Consider the following 21,274-nt stretch of genomic DNA (forward strand, 5'->3'; position numbering starts at 1 on the left):
AGACCTGGTCATTACCAACATGGGAAATCGATGCTCCACACCTATGGTTACCCCCTCGTTAGTCAGGTCTGACCATAAGCTAATCACCCTTGACATCCACATCCCACCCCCCACCCTCCAAAAAGGAAACCTCCATAAAAAAACTTCACCAAAGCCAACTTCATGCTACTCAAGTCAGAAGTGACAAACTTCATGACACCCATGCGGACGGGAAAGTACAGTTGTGTACACTTACCATAAATGTAGATGTTCGAGTGTCTTCACTGTTGCAGTCATCACTGTAGGGTTCTTCCTGCTAGCAGGCAGTCCTCGGTCGGCCAGAACCCCAAAGTCTGGGTCCGGCGTCGGCTGTTCAGTCATGCTCCCTGACGTCAAGAGCACCTGGAGTACAAAGCTGCCAGCAGACGCCATGTTCTCCAGTTTTTCTTGCCCCAGATGTCAGGTGCCTAAAAAAGAAGGCCAATAGTAAAAACCAAAAAATAACATACCACAAACCCCATAGCCTGCAGCAAATACACCTCAGAAGAAAGGTCAAGTAGGTAAGCACACTAGTGTAAGAATAAGTGGGGACAGGAGGGAGGGTAACCCAGACTGCAACAGTGAAGACACTCGAACATCTACATTTATGGTAAGTGTACACAACTGTACTATGTTCATCGTGTTTCACTGTTGCAGTCATCACTGTAGGGTTGAATCCCAAAGCTGAGATAAGGGGTGATGGTTATAGAGAAGAAGGGGCAGCTAGAAGGCCCTGTAAGACTGCAGAAGCAAAGCCTGCCCTAGACTTAGAGTAAAGAGAGAGATTATAGTGCTTAGAGAAAATATGCACTGAACTCCAAGTTGCAGCTTCCAAAATATCTTTGCTAGGTACTCCCCTGAGAAAGGCAGCTGAAGTAGCAGCAGCTCTGGTAGAGTGAGTCCTAATTTTCCCTGGGATTTTCTTTCCATGATGAGAGTAACAAAATCTAATTCCTTACGCAATCCATTTAGAAATGGTCTGTTTTGAAATGGCTTTGCCTTGGGAGTTTGTTGCATAAGAAACAAACAGTTGCTCTGTTTTCCTGATATCCTTGGTTCTTTCCAGGTAGAAACGAAGTTGTCCGTGTACATCCAAGGAATGCAAGATCCTTTCTCCCTTATTTTGTGGATTAGTGAAAAAAGTTGGCAAGTGAATAGTTTGATTTAAAGCCACTTTGGAAACCACTTTAGGCATGAAAGTAGGATTAGTCCTTAAAGACACCCTGTCTTGGTGAAAAATAATGTAAGGTTCCACAGCCATGAGTGCTTGTAACTCTCTCCTGGCTCAAGTCAAAGCCAGAAGGATAGCTGTCTTTCATGATAAATACTTAGTATCAGTTGCAGAGCGAGTTTTTCCAGAACATAGTTAAGGTCCCAAGCAGGTATGGGTGGTGTCCTAGGGGGCCTTAAATTCTTTGCTCCTCTGAGATATTGTTTCAGAAGTGGATGCGAAAAGATTGGAGGGTCTGTATTGTAATGTGCAGAGATAGCTGAGGCATGAATTTTTATGGAGAAGGATAAACCCTTATGTAGCATGTCTGTTAGGTAAAGCAATATCAGAGGGATATTAGGAATGAGAGGATCCGAATCCTGAGCATGCATCCAGGTGCAAAATCTCTTCCATTTGCCTGCATAAGATTTTCTAGTGCTAGGCCGGCTGGCTTCTAAGATAACATCCATGACCTTTTTGGGAAGGGAAGGATTAATCATAGACCCTGAATTTGCCAGGCTGAGAGTTTTGATATGAGAGTGCAGAACCTGGCGCTGGTGTTGGGACAAAAGATTGGGAACCTGAGGCAAAATCCAAGGGGGCTCCTGAGATAGATTCATCAGTGTTGAGTACCAGAACTGACCAGGCCAATTTGGGGCCAGTAGAATCATCATCTTGGGCTTGTCCTGCTTGATCTTTAATAACACCCGTGGTAGAAGAGGTAGTGGTGGAAAGGCATACCCCTTGAGGTTTTTCCAACTGAATGATAGTGCATCCACTTTCCATGCTAGCTTGTGAGAAGTCCTTGTGCAAAAAATCTGTAACTGGTGGTTGAGGGGGGATGCAAACAGATCTATGCCCGGGCAGCCCCAGGCTTCTGTAATCGTCTTGAATATGTGGGTGTCTAGCATCCACTCGTGTGGGTCTGACAGGTTCCTGCTCAGGCTGTCTGCCAAAGTATTTTGTTTCCCTGGCAGGAACTCAGCTTGTAGATCCACTTTGCAAGCTAGTGCTGTGTTCCATAGATTCATGGCTAGTCTGCAAAGGGGGTAGGAATGTGAGCCTACCTGCTTGTTTATGTACCACATAACTGTGGTGTTGTCTGTTCGTATCAGTAGTTGTCCTGGTTGTAGAAAATCCCTGAAAGCCAAGAGGGCATTTCTGTACAGCTAACATCCGTTTTAAATTGATATGTAGGTGCTTCTGATCCTCTGTCCAAAAACCTTGCAGACCCTTTCCCTGCAAGTGGGCTCCCCATGCGTAATACGAGGCGTCCGTGGTTAACACTTGGCTGGCTGGAGGTATACTGAAGGCTTTGCCTTTGTTGTGAAGACATGCCATGGTCCACCAATGGAATTCCTTTTGTAGGCAAGGCAAGACAGTAATCTGCGTGTCTAGACTGTGGCAATGCTGTGACCATACACTTTTTAGGTACCATTGTATTTTTCTCATGTGTTGTCTTGCATTTGGTATGAGAAGGATGCAGGAGGCCATGTAACCCAAAGCCTGCAGGAATTTCCTTGCAGTAAGCTGTGTCATAGAAGCCAAGGTTTAGAAAGTGGAAGCCAGCTGTAGTTGTTTTTCGGATGTCAGGAATGCCATCTGGGCTGTTGTGTTTAAAAGAGCACCCAGAAAAGTTATCTGTTGTGTGGGGGTCAAATTTGACTTTATGATCACAGTGAATCCCAGATACTTGAGAAGATTTTGAACAAATTGCAGGTGCTGGAGTACAACATCCTTGCTGTCTGCTTGAATAAGGCAGTCGTCCAGATAAGAGTAAATTTGAATACCCTTGAATCTGCAATAAGCTACTACTGGTGCCAGGCACTTGAAGACCCTGGGCGCAGTAGACAAGCCAAAAGGCAGCGCAGAGAATTGGTAATGTTTCGAGCTGGCCTTGAACCGGAAGTATTTTCTGCACTCCTGTCTGATAGGGATGTGTAGGTAAGCCTCCTTTAGATCCAATGTCACCATCCATGCATTTTTGCTCAACATTGGCAGGAGCTGCTGCAGAGTAAGCATTTTGAACTTTGGTATCTCCAGGAAAGTATTTAAGACTGCCAGATCCAGGATGGGTCTCCATGAGTTTTGCTTTCTGGGAACTAGAAAGAGCCTTGAGTAAAAGCCTTGCCCAGTCTCTGATTGTGGAACCAGTTCTATGGCCCTCATAGCCATGAGGGATCCCACCTGGTTAATGCCTCGGACCATTGGTGTTTTGGTAGGTCTGGCCATCCATGTGGTCCTGGCAAGGTATGAATGTGGAATTTGTAACCTCTTGAAACTACATCCAGAACCCACTTGTCTTGGGTTAAGTCCAATTTTGTTGAAAAAGAGAGTTTTCCTCCTAGAGGGGCATCCAGGAGAGAAGTTCCTGGAGCCATGCAGGGGGAGTCATTGAGCCTGTTTTCTGAAAGATTGAGGACTGTCCTCTCCACCACTGGACGTGGAAGCACTCCATTGCCTAGGTCTGTAAGAGGTTTGTGTTTGAGGCCTCCCTCTGGTGCGCCTATATCTACCCCTCTGAGACCTGTCCGAGCTGGGAAAAGACCAATTTTTTGTTGGCCAATTTCTGCTAAATCTAGGGGGCTGAACTTGTAAGAAATCCTTAACCGTTTGCATGGATTTTGCCTTATCCTCCATTTTCTTTATCACCTCTTCAGCCTTAGGCCCAAACAAAACATTATGCTGAACAGGAGCATCCAGTAACTTGGCTTTCACTTCATCAGGTAAATTTTGTTCCTTTAACTAAGCATGTCTTCTAATGACTGTGCCAGAGGCAGCCGCCCTGCAAGAAGCCTCCAAGGCATCAAAACCACAGTGTAAACCATGCTTCCCCACTTGTTCAGTAGCATGCATCAAATCATGTAATTCCTTATTATCTGCACATGCAGAAATGGTACCTAACTTTTGTTTCAGAACAGACAGTAGAAATTGCTGATATTTTAGCATATGAAATTGGCAATTTAAAGCCCTAATCGATAAAGTAGCAGAAGTATACACTTTTTTGCCCCATCTCTCCAAAGCTCTGGAATCCTTATCTGTCAGAATAGGATTTTTAGCAGAGGCAGCCTTAACCGCCTTAGGACCCTGAGAAATGGTTTCTGGATCAGCAGTAGGATTTTTGTAAAGGAACTGGTGGGAGTCAGGGATCCTGTAATATCTGTCGGGCTTAGCAGGGGCTGGAGGAAAGGAGTCAGGAGTTAAATTAGCCTCAGAAAAGGCATCATCCACAATATCCAAAATAGGAGGAATAGCCAGGGATCTAAGAAGAAAGAAATCCCTGAGCCTTCTCTTAGATTCCGAGTACTTCTGTCCCTCCCAGTGAAAATGTTCCCTCATGTCATGCAAAGTTTCCCCAAAAGAAAAACCCTCAGGGGGAGAAGCTGATGGACTAGATTCCTCAGCATCAGAATCCTCATAAGGAGGGAAAGAATATTCCTGCTCAGAGGAAGAGACTGAAGAAATAGATGCCTGATCAGAAGATTCATAATCCAATTCTTGTCTTGGCCTTTTGTCTGGAGGGTGATGTGAACCCCTAATCATGGTTAGCAAGTCCTCCGCCATTGTAAGTAACTGTTTCTGGGATTTGGGTCCCGGATCAGAAGAGGCCTGGGCTGATGTCTTAGATTTAGGAGGAGTCTTTGTCCTTGGTTTTGCCTTTATCAGAAGCTGTGTTGGCCTGAAAACCCCCTCGTAAGCCGGTACCTGCACAGCGGCTCCGGACCCATCCGAGGGAGCATTGTCCGAAGGTCCTGCAGCTGGAGTGCTCAAAGGCCTAGTTGGCTCCTTGTGGGAGTCCGTTTCGGCTATCGGTTCCAAAATGGCCAACAGGGGCTGCGAAAGCCCCTCACTGACGACAGCCAAACCTGAAGCTGGCTCTGGTTGTGTAACGTAGTCTGATTTGGACCTCGGAGCCCTGTCCTTATCCTTGCGTCGTTTGTGAACTCAGGTAGTCGGAAGTGTGTCCGACCACATTTTATAATTAATTCGCCTACCAAAGTAGTGGAAAGCGAAATCGTACTTCCACTTAATCGTACGCTGGTTAAATCTAGCACAAAACCGACAACTAGCTACATCGTGGTCAGGGCCTAGACAAGGAATACAGTAAGAATGGAAATCCTTATGAGGTATTTGCTTCCCACAAGAAATGCAATTATTAACTTTTTCTGACATCAGACTGGAGCAAGAAAAAAGTTTCCCCAACGGGGTACTTAGCTTTGAGAAGAAGTCAGTCTTCGGACTGAAGAAAGAAAAAATATCAGGAGTCAGCCGACCGAAAGTACAGTTTTGTATCTACCATAAATGTAGATGTTCGAAGATCCACATTGCTGCAGTCCTAACACTTGGGTAGTCCGCTGTCCCTCGGTCGGCCCGAATATCAGAGTATAAGGCTGACGTCGGTCAAGGCGCATTTGACTGACATCAGAACGTCAGGGTACAAATGCGCATGACTGACGTCATATCCTCAGTCTTTTCTTGCCCCAGATGTCAGAAGACCCTAAAAAGAAAGGTCAAACTCCATAGACAACAGCTAAACAACCAACCAACCTAACACCCAAAAATATGTACAATATATACAATATACACAATATATCTCAGATGGAAAGCCCAACCCACACAACCACCTCAAACTACAGAGGGGAAGGAGGGAGGGTAAATTGGACTGCAGCAATGTGGATCTTCGAACATCTACATTTATGGTAGGTACAAAACTGTACTATGTTCTTCATCTCACATTGCTGCAGTCCTAACACTTGGGTAGAATCCCAAAGCAGAGGTAAGGGAGGATGGCTAAACTATAATGAAGCAGGAGCTGCCAAAATGCCCTGCAACACCGCAGTGGCAAAACCAGCCCTAGATTTAGAGTATAATGGAAGGTGGTAATGTCTAGAGAAGGTATGCACTGAACTCCAAGTGGCTGCCTCCAAAATATCCTTAGTTGCCACCCCCCTCAAAAAAGCTGTTGAAGTGGCAGTAGCCCTAGTGGAATGAGGCCTAATCCCAGCTGGAATCGCTTTGCCATGATGGGAATAACAGAAAGCAATGCAAAATCCAATCCACTTAGAAATAGTTTGTTTTGACACGGGCTTGCCCTGAGAGCACAAAGCAAAAGAAACTAATAACTGCTGAGATTGTCTGAACCCTTTAGTTCTGTCCAAATAATATCGCAACTGCCTGTGTACATCTAAAGTGTGCAAAATCTTTTCCCCTTTATTTTGGGGATTTGCATAAAAAGTAGGCAAATGAATAGTTTGGTTTAAAGCCACACTAGAAACCACTTTAGGCATAAAGGAAGGATTAGTACGTAAAGATACCCTATCCTTATGGAAAATTAAGAAAGGCTCAACTGCCATAAGGGCCTGCAATTCAGAAACCCTTCTTGCAGAGGTAATGGCCAACAAAAAAGCAGTCTTCCATGACAAATATTTTAACTCAGCAGTAGCTGCAGGCTCAAAAGGTTGTAGAGTGAGTTTCTCCAACACAAAATTGAGATCCCAAGCAGGAGTAGGAGCCCTTCGTGGGGTCTTATATTCTTTGCCCCTCTAAGAAATTGCTTGAACAAAGGATGAGAAAACAATGGTGGGTCACAATCATAATGAGCTGAAATTGCTGCAGCATGAATCTTAATAGAAGAGAAAGACAAACCTTTGTCTAATAACTCAGTAAGATATTGAAGAGCCACACTCAAATCAGGCTCAGAAACATCCAAATCCTTAGCTGCACTCCAAAACAAAAATCTCTTCCATTTATCTGCGTACACTTTCCTTGTACTAGGCCTTCTAGCTTCCAAAATCACATTCAAAACTTGTTGTGGAAGTTGAGACCCTCTATGGTTTAAAACAGAATATGCCATGCTGTTAGGTGAAGAGAGCGAAGTTTGACATTGAGCAAATGACTGTCCTCCTGGGACAACAGATGTGGAATCAAAGGCAAAGGCCATGGAGGCTTCCATACCAGACTTCTCAGTAATGGGTACCAAGTGCTGTCGAGGCCAATCTGGAGCTATCAAAATCATCCTTGGCTTGTCCTGTCTGACCTTCAGAAGTACCTTTGGGAGGAGAGGCAAAGGTGGAAAAGCATACACATGAAGATTTTTCCAACTGAAAGAAAGAGCATCCACTTTCCAAGCTGTGGGATGAAACCTCTTTGTGCAAAACTTTGGCAGCTGGTGGTTTAGTGGAGAAGCGAACAGATCTATGTCTGGAGTTCCCCAGGACACTGTCAATTTCTGAAACACATGAAGATCCAGTTTCCACTCGTGGGGATCCATGATTTGTCTGCTTAACATATCTGCTAAGGAGTTCTGTGCTCCTGGCAGAAACCTTGCCTGAAGACTTAGTTGTAAACTGAGAGCAGTCTCCCACAAAATCATTGCTTGCCTGCATAGAGGATAAGAATGTGTTCCCCCTTGCTTGTTGATGTACCACATGACAGTTGTGTTGTCTGTTAGAATCAACACCTGCCCTGGAAGAAGTAAATCCTTGAAAGCTATTAATGCAAACTGGACTGCTAACATCTCCTTCAAGTTGATATGTAGATGCTGTAGTCTGACAGGCCACTTGTCTTGTATCCACTTTCCGTTTAGATGAGCTCCCAAGCTTTGTCCGAGGCATCTGTCGTTAAAATTTGACTCGCCTCTGGCCGGGTCACAGAGAGTCCCTTGTTTAGGTGACATTCCTGAGCCCACCACAAAAATTCCTTTTGAATGCAAGGTATTATTGAATGACAGTGTCCAGTTCCTGGCAGTGCTGTGTCCATACATTTTGAGATACCATTGCAACTTCCTCATATGCAGTTTGGCATTGGGAAGCACCAGAATACAAGATGCCATGAACCCTAAGGCTTGAAGGACTGTCCTTGCAGTCAGCCCGGACTGAAGAGATAGATGATGGAAGTAAAGGGAAAGATTCTTTTGTTTGTCCGGGTTAGAAAGGCCATCTGGGATGCTGTATTCAGTCTCACACCCAGAAAGCACATGTCTTGAGAGGGTACTAGACTGGACTTTATTTCGTTCACAGAATACCCCAGGCATCTTAGCACTGCTATCACATATTCCAAATGAAGAAGAAGCTCGTCCTTTCTTGAGCCAGAATCAGGCAATCGTCCAAATAAGGATAGATTTGTATTCCTTTCAGCCTGAAGAAAGCTATCACTGGAGCCAGAACTTTCGTAAATACTCTGGGCAGTAGATAAGCCAAAGGGCAATGCAGAGAACTGATAGTGAGAAGTCCCAGTCCAAAACGCAGATACTTCCTGCAATTTAGCCTGATAGGAACATGAAGGTAAGCCTCCTTGAGATCCAAAGTTACCATCCAGTGATCCTTGCCCAGCAGAGGTAAAAGCTGTTGTAACGTCAACATTTTGAACTTGGGAATGTCCAGATAAGTGTTGAGGATAGATAAATCCAAAATTGGTCTCCACGTGTTCCCCTTTTTGGTACAAGGAACAGGCGAGAATAAAATCCTAGGCCCCTTTCTGGCATAGGAACCGGCTGTATGGCCCCTATTTGAAGTAACAGAGAAATTTGCTTGTGAGCCTCTATTCTTTGTTGAGGAGGAATGTCTGGCATGCCTTTGAAAGGAGGCAAGGTATGGAAATAAAACCTGTAACCGTGATGTATGATATCCAATACCCATCTGTCCTGGGTAATCAAACTCCAATTTTCTTTGAAAAGTGCCAACCTTCCTCCCAAAGGTGCTGCCAGGCGAGAAGGTTCTGGCAGCAGAAAAGGTAGGTCATTGGGTTTGTTTACGAAAGGACTGACCCCTGCCCTCACCTGAAGACTGTGCAGGAGAACTCCCTGTTCTAGGCCTGAAAGAGCCCTGACCTCTGCCCCTGCCACGTCTAGATCTACCCCTAGACTGGGAATCATAAGAAGGATACGTCCACCCCTTAGTAGGCCAATTTCTACTAAACTTTGGAGGCTGAACCTGCAAAAATTCTTTAACAGTCTGCATAGACTTAGCCTTGTCCTCCATTTTCTTTAAAACTGCCTCAACAGGGGAACCAAACAAGACATCAGATTGCAAAGGGGCATCCAAAATCCTAGTTTTAACATGGTCAGATAAATTTTGATCCCACAGCCAGGCATGCCTGCGAAGAACTGACCCAGTAGCAGCCACCCTAGACGAGGCCTGTACAGCATCGAAACCACATTGCAAAGAGTGCTTACCCACCTGTTCAGAAACATGCACTAAATCTTGTAACTCTTTACAATCAATACCTTCCGCCAGAGCATCTACCTTAGATTTCAACTGTGAAAGGAGATAATTTTGATACTTCAACATGTGAAACTGGCAATTCAAAGCTCTCATGGCTAGAGTGGAAGTAGTATAAACTTTCTTTCCCCATCTATCCAAGGCCCTGGCCTCTTTATCTGCAGGAACCGGATTCTTGACAACAGAAGCCTTAACACCCTTAGGCCCCTGGCTAACAGTTTCTGGGTCTGCCCTGGGACTCTTAAAAAGATACTTATGAGCTTCAGGCACCCTGTAATACCTATCAGGTTTAACAGGAGCAGGAGGCAAAGAATCAGGATTAAGAGAAGCCTCTGCAAACACATCTTCCACCACATTCAGAACAGGAGGAATAGCCAAAGGCCTATGCTGGGGTAAAAACAAAAATTCCCTAAGCCTTTTCCTGGAATCAGAGAAGTCCTGACCTTCCCATTTAAAATGCTCTCTCATGGAGTGAAGGGTCTCTGAAAAAGAAAAATCCTCAGAAGGAGTAGAATCATCCACATCAGAATCAGAATAATGAGCATACTCCTGCAAGTCTTCAGCCGAAGACTCAGACACATCCGAAGCCTGCTCCCAATCCCCCAACCCTGGTTCAATCCTAGGCCTCTTATCAGGAGGGGGCATAGAGCCTCTAATTAAAGTAATTAAATCTTCTGCCATTTTAAGCATGTGCTTCTTGGGTACAGAACCTGAAGAACTAGGAGTGACACCCACAGAAGCTAAACTAGACCTGCCTCTAGGAGAAGCCTTGGAAGCAGAAAGAGAGGGCCTAGACCCCTTAGGAAGGGAGGGGAGTACAGTAATCTGAGAAGCCCCTGCAGCCTGACCTGCCTCCTGGGAGGCCACATCCTGTAAAATCAAAGTTTCTCCCTGGGACTCCAGAGAGGCCTCCGTCGGAACCACCGGTTCCACTGACGCCTCTAAAGAACCGGCATCCGGTTCGGACGACTCCTCTAACCTAGGTTTAGCTGCCTTGTCCTTGCGCTTCTTTGAGGAAGCCGGCGTCGGAGCATCCGACGGCATTTTGTAATTGCACCGCTTCCCAAAGACCAGCCTGGCACAATCCAACCTCCGCTTTATAGTGCGTTTATTAAACCTAGCACAAAAGCGGCACCCAACAACGTCGTGCTCAGGTCCCAAACAAGGTATACACAAATTATGGTAATCCCTATGCGGTATCTGTTTCCCACAAGAAATACAGTTATTCACTTTTTCTGACATCCGGTAAACCACTGAGGCAAGAAAAAGACAAAATATTCCCCAACGGGGTACTTAACCAACTCTGACTTCGGTCTGAAACTCCGAATTCGAAAAATTTCAGAACGCCGAACGGCACTCGCAACACTGCTTCTGCATCGGACCATGCGGCAAAAAAGACTGAGGATATGACGTCGGTCATGCGCATTTGTACCCTGACGTTCTGATGTCAGTCAAATGCGCCTTGACCGATGTCAGCCTTATACTCTGATATTCGGGCCGACCGAGGGACAGCGGACTACCCAAGTGTTAGGACTGCAGCAATGTGAGATGAAGAACATCTGCTTTCACCGCACGGCAAGAAAGACTGGAGAACATGGCGTCGGCTGGCAGCTTTGTACTCCAGGCGCTCTGACGTCAGGGAGCATGGTTGAACAGCCGACGCCGGACCCAGACTTTGGGATTCTGGCTGACCGAGGACTGCCTGCCGGCAGGAAGAACCCTACAGTGATGACTGCAACAGTGAAACATGATGAACATCTGAGAGTTCAACTGCTGAATCCTACACTAAGGCACTGTACGAGCACATCCACTCATGCATGAATCGTGCCATCCCAAAAAGAACCAAGATGCTCTCAATGCTCTCAACCAAAAAAAGAAGCCAACCTGGTGGACCCCTGCCATAAATAAACTTTAAAACAAAAGGAAGAAACTATTGCAAAAAAGTGGAAAATCCCAGGATGCAAAAAACTCCCTTACCAGCCTCAATAAGAAACTGAGATCCCTCATAAAATCCTCCTAAGCTAGTTACGAAAATAAAATTGCCAAAGATTCCAAAGACAACCACAAGGCATTCTATAACTATGTCAAGAATTTAAATGGCAATGCTCAGATCTGCTCTGAGTAAAACAGAATGGCATTAAATACACTGATCAAGGATACTGCCAATATCCAGGCAGATCGATTCAGTGCCAACTTCATCCCAATCTCACCCCCTAAATGGCCCATCTCAATACCGGAAGATTGCCAAACTCCGGTAATAAAAGCCACACAGGTAAAAAAACACACTCTCCAAAGCTAAGAATACAGCATCCATGGGACCAGATGACATCCCGGGCTGTGTACTACATGAACTACAATATGAACTGGCACCTCACTCACCTAAGTGTCATGTTTAATCATAGCCTCACCTCAGGTTTCGTGCCCAATGAGTGGTGCAGAGCTACAGTTATCCCATTCCACAAGGGGGGATCCACCTTGGATCCCGGAAACTACCGTCCCATCAGTCTGACGAGCCTTATCTGCAAGGCCATGGAGCGTATTATCATGGAACTTTAAAAAAAGACATTGACAACCTTCAAACACTGGACCCCACCCAGTTTGGGTATGTGAGGAGCCGATCTTGTCTCCTGAACCTGACTGACTTCTTCAAATCATTCTCCAGAGCCATGGACAAGGGTAAGGTGGTCCACACAGCCTATCTACACCTTGCCAAGGCCTTTGACACCATCCCCCACTCTGGAATCATAGATAAACTTACTAAGCTGGGCATTAATCCCTACGTCACCCAATGGGTTGCTAACTGGCTTACTGATAGAACCCATACTGGGAAAGTAGCCAACTCCAAACAAGTGACAAGTGGAGTACCTCAGGGTTCAGTACTGGGACCGCTCTTGTTTGACATCTACTTCTCTGAAGTACAGGCCAACACAAAGGGACTCTGGCTAACAAAGTTCGCAGATGACTGCAAACTGGAAGCCATTATTGAATTCCCAAATGATGTGAATACTCTACAAAAGGGCCTTACAGAAACAGATGCTTGGTGCCAGAGCCATGGGCTCAAGCTCAATGCCAAGAAATGTATAGTTATCTCCTTTGAGAAAAAACATGTACCCATGAATTACCATATAGGTGGCAGTACACTAAACACCGAATGTGTGATAAGAGACTTAGGGACACAGGTGGACAGTGGCTCACCTTCGATAACCACATCGCCACAACAGTCAGGAAATCCTTCTATGTGGCACACCTCATCACTAAGGTCTTTTCATCCAGAACAAAGGAGGTCATTGTCCCACTGTACTCATCCCATTATAGAATACAACGCCCCGTTTGGTATGTACCGCTGAAGACATCTGCAACAACCGGAAAGGCCGCAGAAATACCTCACTAAAAGAATCATAGGCCTACAGCAGATGCCCTACGCTGACCGCCTTAAAAAACTCCAGCTATACTCTGTCGCATATCCTCTACTCAGAGGCGATCTCTGCTTAACATACAAGGCCATGTCAAACCCATGGCTATTGGACATGCTACACTTAAAGAAATCCCAATCCCTCAGAGCCACAAGCTCCAGGGATCTAAACCTTGTCATCACAATAAACAAAACATGCTGGAGGGATAGGTTCCTGACCCAGAGACTCCCCAGACTCTGGAACAGATTGCCCATACATGTCAAGCAGAGTGCCTCTTTGGCCCTCTTCAAAAGGAACCTTGACGATTGGATGGAAGAAAGGAAATTCACCCAGAGGATCACGTCAGTTGCCCTGCTAGACAGGGGTCCAGGGAAGTAAATGTGGGAAGAAATAGCCAGGGAATTGTTATGGCTAGGTCTGTATAGGCCCTAGGACTGATAGCCTAGTACCAACCTATGAACAGCACTGAACTTCGTAATGTCTTACTGTGTCAAGACAATTCAGATCCTACACCCCAGCTCAAAAGATTAATTTCCTTAGTTACAACCATTTGTTTCTTCAGCAAATCTGTCAATGTAATTCGAACATAATTTTTAAACTCTTTCAACTTGCTACATAAAAGCACAAGTTCCTAATTATGCCTCATTTTGCTGTCACACTTCCAGCATTTGTTAAATCTATCCAAGATAAAAAAGAATCCTATGAAGTCTACTTCGGGAAGCATACTTTTGTGAAGATTTCAGTCTACTAGCTATTAATGCTAAGGAACACAGAAATGAGTGAAAAATGGTCAAAAAATGTTCACGCTGAAGATGATGCAGAGGTCAGACAGGTGTTGAGTTGGACATTAATGTCAAAGACGGCTTTCGTGGGAAGGCTTCAAATGTTAATGAGATTGCCACCAACAAAGGTGTCATGGGTGTCAGCATCAAGAATCTTTGACCAAGTGGCTGTCAGGACCTGTCGGAAGTCACCAAGGAAAAGAGGATGGTGCCACCTGCAGACAGTCAGAGTTGGCAGCAACATAGGGAATCAGTGACTGAAGATTAACACCAATACTTACTGCTTAAACAGGGCCCAGGGAAGCAGCGCCAGAAAAAGAGGAATGGGAACCTTCTCTTTCCTTCCTTGAAATGGAAAAGGACTGAGAAAACACTTCAATTTTAGCCTTTATGAGTGCCCTCATCCATCTTATCCCAAGCAGATCTCAAGTAGGGGCTGTGGAAAGACCTAAAGGATCTAACAGGAAGTAACAGACTCTAAGATATCCTCTGCTTGGTGGGACCTATCAAAGCAAAAACTCTAAATGAGATGCACCAGAAAAGAATAATCGATCCAGTCTCAGATTCACTAGGCAAGTCTTCAGATGGGGGAGTAATTTTTAACTCAAGCACCTTGACAGGAGAGAACTCCACAATTTTCTTGTCTTATTTCTTGTGCTGCTTTGCAAAAATAGACTAACTGCAGAAGTTCCTTTCAGGATTAATTTGTTCTACCATTCTTGTACTCTTTGGGTGCCACCAAAAATCTGGAAAATATTGCATGACAAATTGAGGTATGTGACTCCCAAGAGAGAACATACACATACACAGTGCCTGAGTGCACTGAGGGAAATCTTGTAAGCTTGAGGACTGTCCTTAGAAATCATAAAGAAAATCCAAACTAGGTTCAAAGCAAAGATGAACTTTACTAAAGCACAGAGCAATTTTTTTAACAGAATTTTGATTTACAATAGCTAAAGAACAAACTCCACCATAGCAACCACATGATGGCAGAAGCAAACCACTTGCACCACCCCCCTCTACCTAAAAAAAAAAATATATATATATATATACTGGACCAGACATAATATAGTAATTTAAAGGAAAAAAAGTTTTAATTGTTTTAAAATAATTTTCAAAGAAAAAGGAATAATCTCACAAACTGGGCATGGAAGTGCATCTGAAGATGCTCAAGTACGAAGCAGCAAGTGAGATCTAAAGAGAAAAGGGAGAAAGAGTATTACGGGAGTGAAAGTAGAATTTTGCAGCCCAAGACTGTTAAAAGATGCCAAAAGACTGGCAACTGCAATTGTCAGTTCTGTCACAAGTGGGGAGACTGGAACATTTAAGACAATTTTACATAAACAAATTACTTTGACACAAAGCAAAAAATCCAGCAGCACAGGAGTTACTGAAGAGTGTCATTTCTTCACACAACCAAAATAGTATCTATAACTCCTACCCTTGCAGAAGTACTTGACCAGTAACTGAACTTGCAGCAACTGGATGGCTTTCAAGATAATGCAAGAATTTCATTACTTAAATGTTCTGAAATATGACATTTAATACAAAAGCAGTATTAGCCAACAACAAAAAACTTGTCCAGTGGAGGAACACAGCATCCCAAAACAGGGTCAGTTTGATGGCAAATGAAATTAAAAAAAAAATCCATCCCCAGTTTAATGAGCAGCCCAGCTACTATAGAAGTTCAATTAGGTGGTGAAGGTAATACAACATGCCTCCACTGTTCTCCCTAGTGTGTCTGGCTTTCTGCACTGTCTGGAGTGTATGTCACTACATTAGGCAGGCATAACTAAAGGAGACAGGCTATTAAAATTTTGCAAGATGCGTGCCATAGATAATTAAAGAACAGGGCAAAACAGCTAAAGATCTGCACCCTCAGTAATTTCAAAACATGAAAGTCCAACCTGGCACAGGTTAAAAGATGAAATAAGTTACAAAAACACAGCATTAGGTGGTAAGGAGCAAAAATAAAAGCAGGAAATAAAGGAGCTTAAACTTTATAAGCACACAAGATAATTGCTGAAACAAAAAGGGATACAAGCGCTGGCTTGATGAGATTGTCTAACTACTCTTACTAATGTTTTGTTTCAGTACTAATCAAAAAAGTAGCCAAGCCTGGTTACAGGCATCAAACCTTTACTATGGACCAGGCAACCAGAGTAGATTAGTGGCTTACATGTTTGACTGTATATAAAGGAAGGATGGCTACTGCCCATCACAGGTGAGTGCGTACTGACAAATCAGCACACCTGATGTACAAGCACAATCTCTGTGGTGGATATATCCTGATGGTGGGATTGAGGAATTAAAAGCTACTTACACTACACCTATGTAAGTGAGGGTCAGCCCAGCATGCCATATGCCTGCTGCAACTCCACTTCCCCACAGTGCACAGTAATCAAGTATGAGCAAGGGAGATGGGCTTTAAAATGAAAAACTCACAGGACATGCTCACATGATCAACTCTCAGTGCTAGGTGCTCCAGTTTCCTCTTGCATCTCAAAGTAATATTACAGGTGAAATTGCAATCGGAACTGCCTGTTGATGCACACTTCATGTGAGAGATTGTGGGCATTTTCTGTAATGGATTTACACCCAGATCAGAATTAGCTTCACTACCTACATTCAGAGAACCAGAGTAGGCTCCTGCTGCTCTGCAGTGGATTATGCAGGTTATCATAGAATGCAAACACAAAGCAAGAGACAGCAAGCAGTTAACAGGAACTGCCATAAGCCCTTTCACTGGCCACTCATCTGCCAGTGAGCAACCTTACCCACAGACTCCTATATGGCAACATCTTATAGGTACTTTTTCATGCGGGTCATGATGCACAAGGCCAAGTGCCAGTAGCAAGAGCAACTGAAACAAACCACACTGCTATAAACTCCGCATTCTTACCTTCATGAGTCACTTCCCAGCGCCCCTCAACTCCACGACTTTTGTTTGTTATAACATACTGATAACCAACCCATAACCTGAGAGAAGAGAAAGAGACAAATTAACTGTATGAATTTACATATCCTTCAAGTAGCTGGTTTTAAAAACATTCAATACCAATAGTCATCTGTCACATACAGATTTATATCTGCTGATCTTAAAACACTATGCAGCAACCTAAACGTTTCATTTCCATGTCATACAGTACTCCTGATTGTTAGGCTGTCCCCTTGGCTAAAAATTTGAGGAATGTTCAATAAGCTTGGCTAAGGCTAGTAAAATGAAATTGTTACACGTTTACAGTTTCACTGGCAAAATAATTCAAATTTGTTCAGAATTTTAATTTGAGGATCAGCTTGGTAAACCAAAGAATGGTTGGTGTTAAATGTAAAGTCGTGTACTAGGCTGAGGGGTATGAAGATGTTTGGGTTAATTTAAGGAATAAGTAGGTTTAGGTTGCAGTATAAGAAATTATTGTACTACATGAAACTGAGTGCAGTTTGGTAATATCCCAGTTCTAAAACATGTTTTGGGTTTAGAATAAACCAAAATACCATCACCTTAATGAATTTTATGGTATGTCCAAGAAAGTGTCACCAGTCACACACTGAAAAGTTCAGGGGTATGCTGGATCTTTGGTTAGGATGGAGTGTGCATGTTACAGGTATGGGAATGTGCATAAATATTGTTCAGGGTGTTCAATATTATTTACCAATATGCATATCTGGTAAAGTTGTAAAACCTGATGCACTGCATTAACACAGTCACTGTTCTTCATTATAAATGTTTATTACTCACAAACAGATGTAGCAGCTCTCCTCCCCAGGCATCTACTGCCCAGTCAACAAGAAAACAGATTCCGGTGAAGCTTAAAGCAGAACTAAAACAAAAAGATAATCCTAGTGTGCATTTGTCACTACCAAATTATCCATATACTGTACTTATGAATAAAGAATGATTTCGTTTTCACTTTCTGTAGCACTGTTGTGTTCTTTAACAAACATCACATTGGATTTGCATGAAACATCTTTAAGGATTTGTCTCCTTGAAATGTGCTTCATATATGCTGGTCATACTGACCATGCCTGCTGTGTACTGGTGCCTAAACGGAACAAGGCTGGAATCATCTATGCTGTAAGCTGTAGTGTCATCCAACTGGGGTGCCCGACAGACCCTTTGCTCTATGTTAGGTGCACCATCGACCCATGATCAGGGAGAATCAGTACAGCCTGGGTCAAAAGGGTGCTAATAAGAGAATCATGGACTTCTGTTTTCTGGATCAACCTGGGAAGCAAAGTGAACTGAACGGAGATGGACAAACAGACCTGTCCCCTAAGTCCATGAAGAGGGCATCTACTGCCAGTTTCTTTACAAGGGAGCTCTTAAGTAGACATTTTTTGTTTTAATTGTCCAAAGTTGCTATCTGGTATAGCTGGTGTACACCCCACCTGTGCACTAGCTGAAGGAAGAAATACCTCTACAATACCCACTATGGGTTGCCTTCAACCTGCTTAACTAATCTACCACACTATTTTGCTGGGTGTGCTTGCAGACTACCTCCTGTATCATTCTGCACTGAAATGCCAGATCCAAAGCAGTCATGGCAAACTTGCAAAGAGTGCAAGAACTTGTTTCCCCTTGCTTGCTAACACCTCAGATCATGGCAGCTTTGTCCAACACCACTTGCAAGACGCCTTTGTCCATATATATCTGAAGGCTTTGAGGCCCTGAATTAAGGCAACCACCACCTACATATGTTTTTTTTCTCCTTAGCAAAGTATCCTACACTCCCTGAACATTGAAGTTTAGTGTGTAGGCTTCCTCAGGCCATGCCTAAATTATCAGTTCTAAGAGTCTTGGTCATAGCTTCCCAAGAGAATGGGACCCCTAACTTCAAACTGCTCTGTCTGGCTGATCATTCCAGTTCTTTGACTATACAATGCAAGACTGGGATTTCTTCTAGAGAAAGGGAGTGTTGGCTCTCTACTTCAGATTCTCATCTGGGAAAATCTCTACCAAATGGAAAACGCAGACATGTTCCAGACCTGGACTGAAGATGCTGCAGCTGTGGTATTCTGTATGAGGAATCTGTCCAAAGACAACACTGCCCTTTTCACCACACACAAAGCTAAAAACCCAAAACAATCAGCAGCAGTAATTGATGACAATTTACAAGGAAGGAAGAAAGAAGGTTCCCTAATGCAGTGCTGGTATGCCTACCGAAACATGCTGAATCACACTACAATACATTTTTTTTTGACAGTGAAATCTCTAGTACACATACAAACTGCAGCAAGAAAATTCTAAGATCATGTAACAGTGTGATACAGGGTCAGCCCAGCTCTAGAATTTTGTAAATAATTCTATGTAATTTGTGAATATTGCTATGACTGTACAAAACTATACGTTATGTATTGGAGCTAAGATGTATCCACAGTGTACCTTGCTGGAACAAAAGATTAACCTGCAAAATTTAAGAATAGTTGAGGTTAAGTTACTTTACAGCTGGGGCCATAAACAAAAGATGTTACCTCCCAGTTTCAATTCAGTAGCAGACACAGTCTACAACTAGAAGTTTTTTTATCGTCTTGAAAGCAAAAATTACTAGGTTTCAAATGTAAAAACGTTTTATTGTTTTACGACTTCCAAGATCCGCAAACATCTGAGAGATGTACTTTTAATACAGAAATGTTTGATTCTGTTAGTTTCTATCAGCCTGGGGAACTGAAGTCAGGTGACAAAAAGGGATGTCATCCAAGCTAATCCAGCAATAATATTTATATCGATTTAATAACTCTCTGACACAGACTGTGCATTTTGTCGTGGACCTACAAGAACATTCACTCATCATCACCATCTACACTTGCCAAAATTTAGGGCATGGTATAGCTTTTATATATTGAGAGGAATATAGTAAAGATCTGTTTAGATGTTTTCTGTATTTATTTGAGACTGTCCTGCAAAGTTGTTTTAAAAGATTTCCTGTAATTTTGAACTCTGAAGATGTTCATGTTTCACTGTTGCAGTCATTACATTTGGGTAATCTGCTAGCAGGTTGCCCTCAATCGGCCTGATTAACAAAGTCTTGGGTCCTGCATCGGTTGCTCTCCCTTCTTCCATGACGTTAGGGGTATAAAACATGCAGCCGACGCCATTACATCAGTCTTTCTTGCCGCACGATGCCCGAAGCAGAAGCAGTTCACAAGTGCCGGTCGGCAGACTCCTGAAATTTTCGTTTTTCAGAACCAAAGTCTTCAACTAAAAGCTAAGTACCCTGTTGGGGAAAAATTCTTGCTCCTTACCGATGTCAGTAAAAGTTAATAATTGTATTACTTGTGGGAAGCAAAGATCTCATAAGGATTTTAATTTGTACTGTACTCCTTGCTTAGGCCCTGACCACGACGTACCTTGCTGTCAGTTTTGCGCTTTATTTAATCAGCACACTATCCATCGTCGGCACATTTTTGCTTCTAAATAATTTGGTTCTCGGTTTAATTATCCATAAATGACGTCGGTTAGCCATCCAACTACTGGAATACCAAAAAATGCTAAGAAAAACACAGATATGCTGTTGAGGTCCAAAACTGCTGACGACGCTTCCCCTAAGCCAGTCGCCAGTTCGCCGGTACTCAGTGAGGTGCTTTCGCAGCCCCTGATGCCCGCCTACTTCTGATTCGCAGGCCTCTACTGAGACCCATTCGGAGTCCGGTATGCTGAGAGATGCTTCACTTATGGAACCCGCGGATGTCTCTAACTTGGATGGGTCCGGAGCTGCTATGCAGGCACTGGCTTATGAGGGTGCATTCAGGCCTACAGACTTGCATATTAAACAGACTCCACTAGCAATACTAAGGTCTAAATCTCGATCAATGTCTAAAAAACTGACGGCCAGGCCACACATTCAGGCCCCTATGCCTAAAAAACAAATGATCAAAATGGCTGAAGATTTAATTACTCTAATCAGGGGTAGTCAACCCCCCCCCCCCCTTTTAAGAGGCCTAGGGCTGAACTTGACTATGAATCTTCTGAACAGATCTGTTTCTTCTCGCTCTAATGAACTGGATTTGTCCATACGTACTTATGAGGACTATGATGCAAAGGATTCCATTTCTTCTGCTTCTCCCCCTGAGGATTTTTCTTTTGGGGAAATTTTACATACCTTAAGGGAGCATTTCCACTGGGAAAGTCAGGATTTTTCAGAATCCAAAAAGAGGCTTAGGGATTTCCTTCTTTTTCCTCAGAATAGGCCTTTGGCTATACCTCCTGTACTAGACATTGTTGAAAATGTGTTTTCGGAATCCAGTATGGCCCCTGATTCTCTGCCTCTGGCCCCTTGTAAACCAGACAGATACTACAGGGTTCCTGAGTCCCACAAATTCCTTTTCAAAAATCCTGGTGGGGACCCTGAAACCATTTCTCAGGGACCCAAGGGCATTAAAGCATCTACTGCTAAAAATCCTACCCCTTCTGATAGAGACTCCAGGGCGCTGGATAGATGGGGTAAAAAGGTTTATACCTCTGGAACCTTGGCAATCAGGGCTTTAAACCGTCAATTCCACATGCTAAAATATCAACAGCATATCATGGGACTGCTTAAACAGGAAATGTTGATTTCTGACTGTGTGGAAAATAAGGATTTACAGGATTTATTGCATTCAGCTGAACAAGTTGGAAAACATACTTTGCAATGT

General features: G+C 43.6%; 1 protein-coding gene across 1 annotated transcript in view; it reads right to left on the reverse strand.

The window, feature by feature from the left end:
- The window catches only part of DGCR2 (DiGeorge syndrome critical region gene 2), a 1,448,564-nt gene that overhangs the window by 820,877 nt on the left and 606,413 nt on the right, over positions 1-21,274 (reverse strand). The window contains exon 5 of the mRNA XM_044068694.1: positions 16,545-16,621. Coding sequence (XP_043924629.1) covers positions 16,545-16,621 — 77 coding nt within the window. The remainder of the gene's footprint in view (positions 1-16,544; positions 16,622-21,274) is intronic.

Source organism: Protopterus annectens, chromosome 4.part0 (assembly GCF_019279795.1).
Source record: "Protopterus annectens isolate FY-2018-M chromosome 4.part0, PAN1.0, whole genome shotgun sequence".
Classification (NCBI taxonomy): Eukaryota; Metazoa; Chordata; order Ceratodontiformes; family Protopteridae; genus Protopterus; species Protopterus annectens.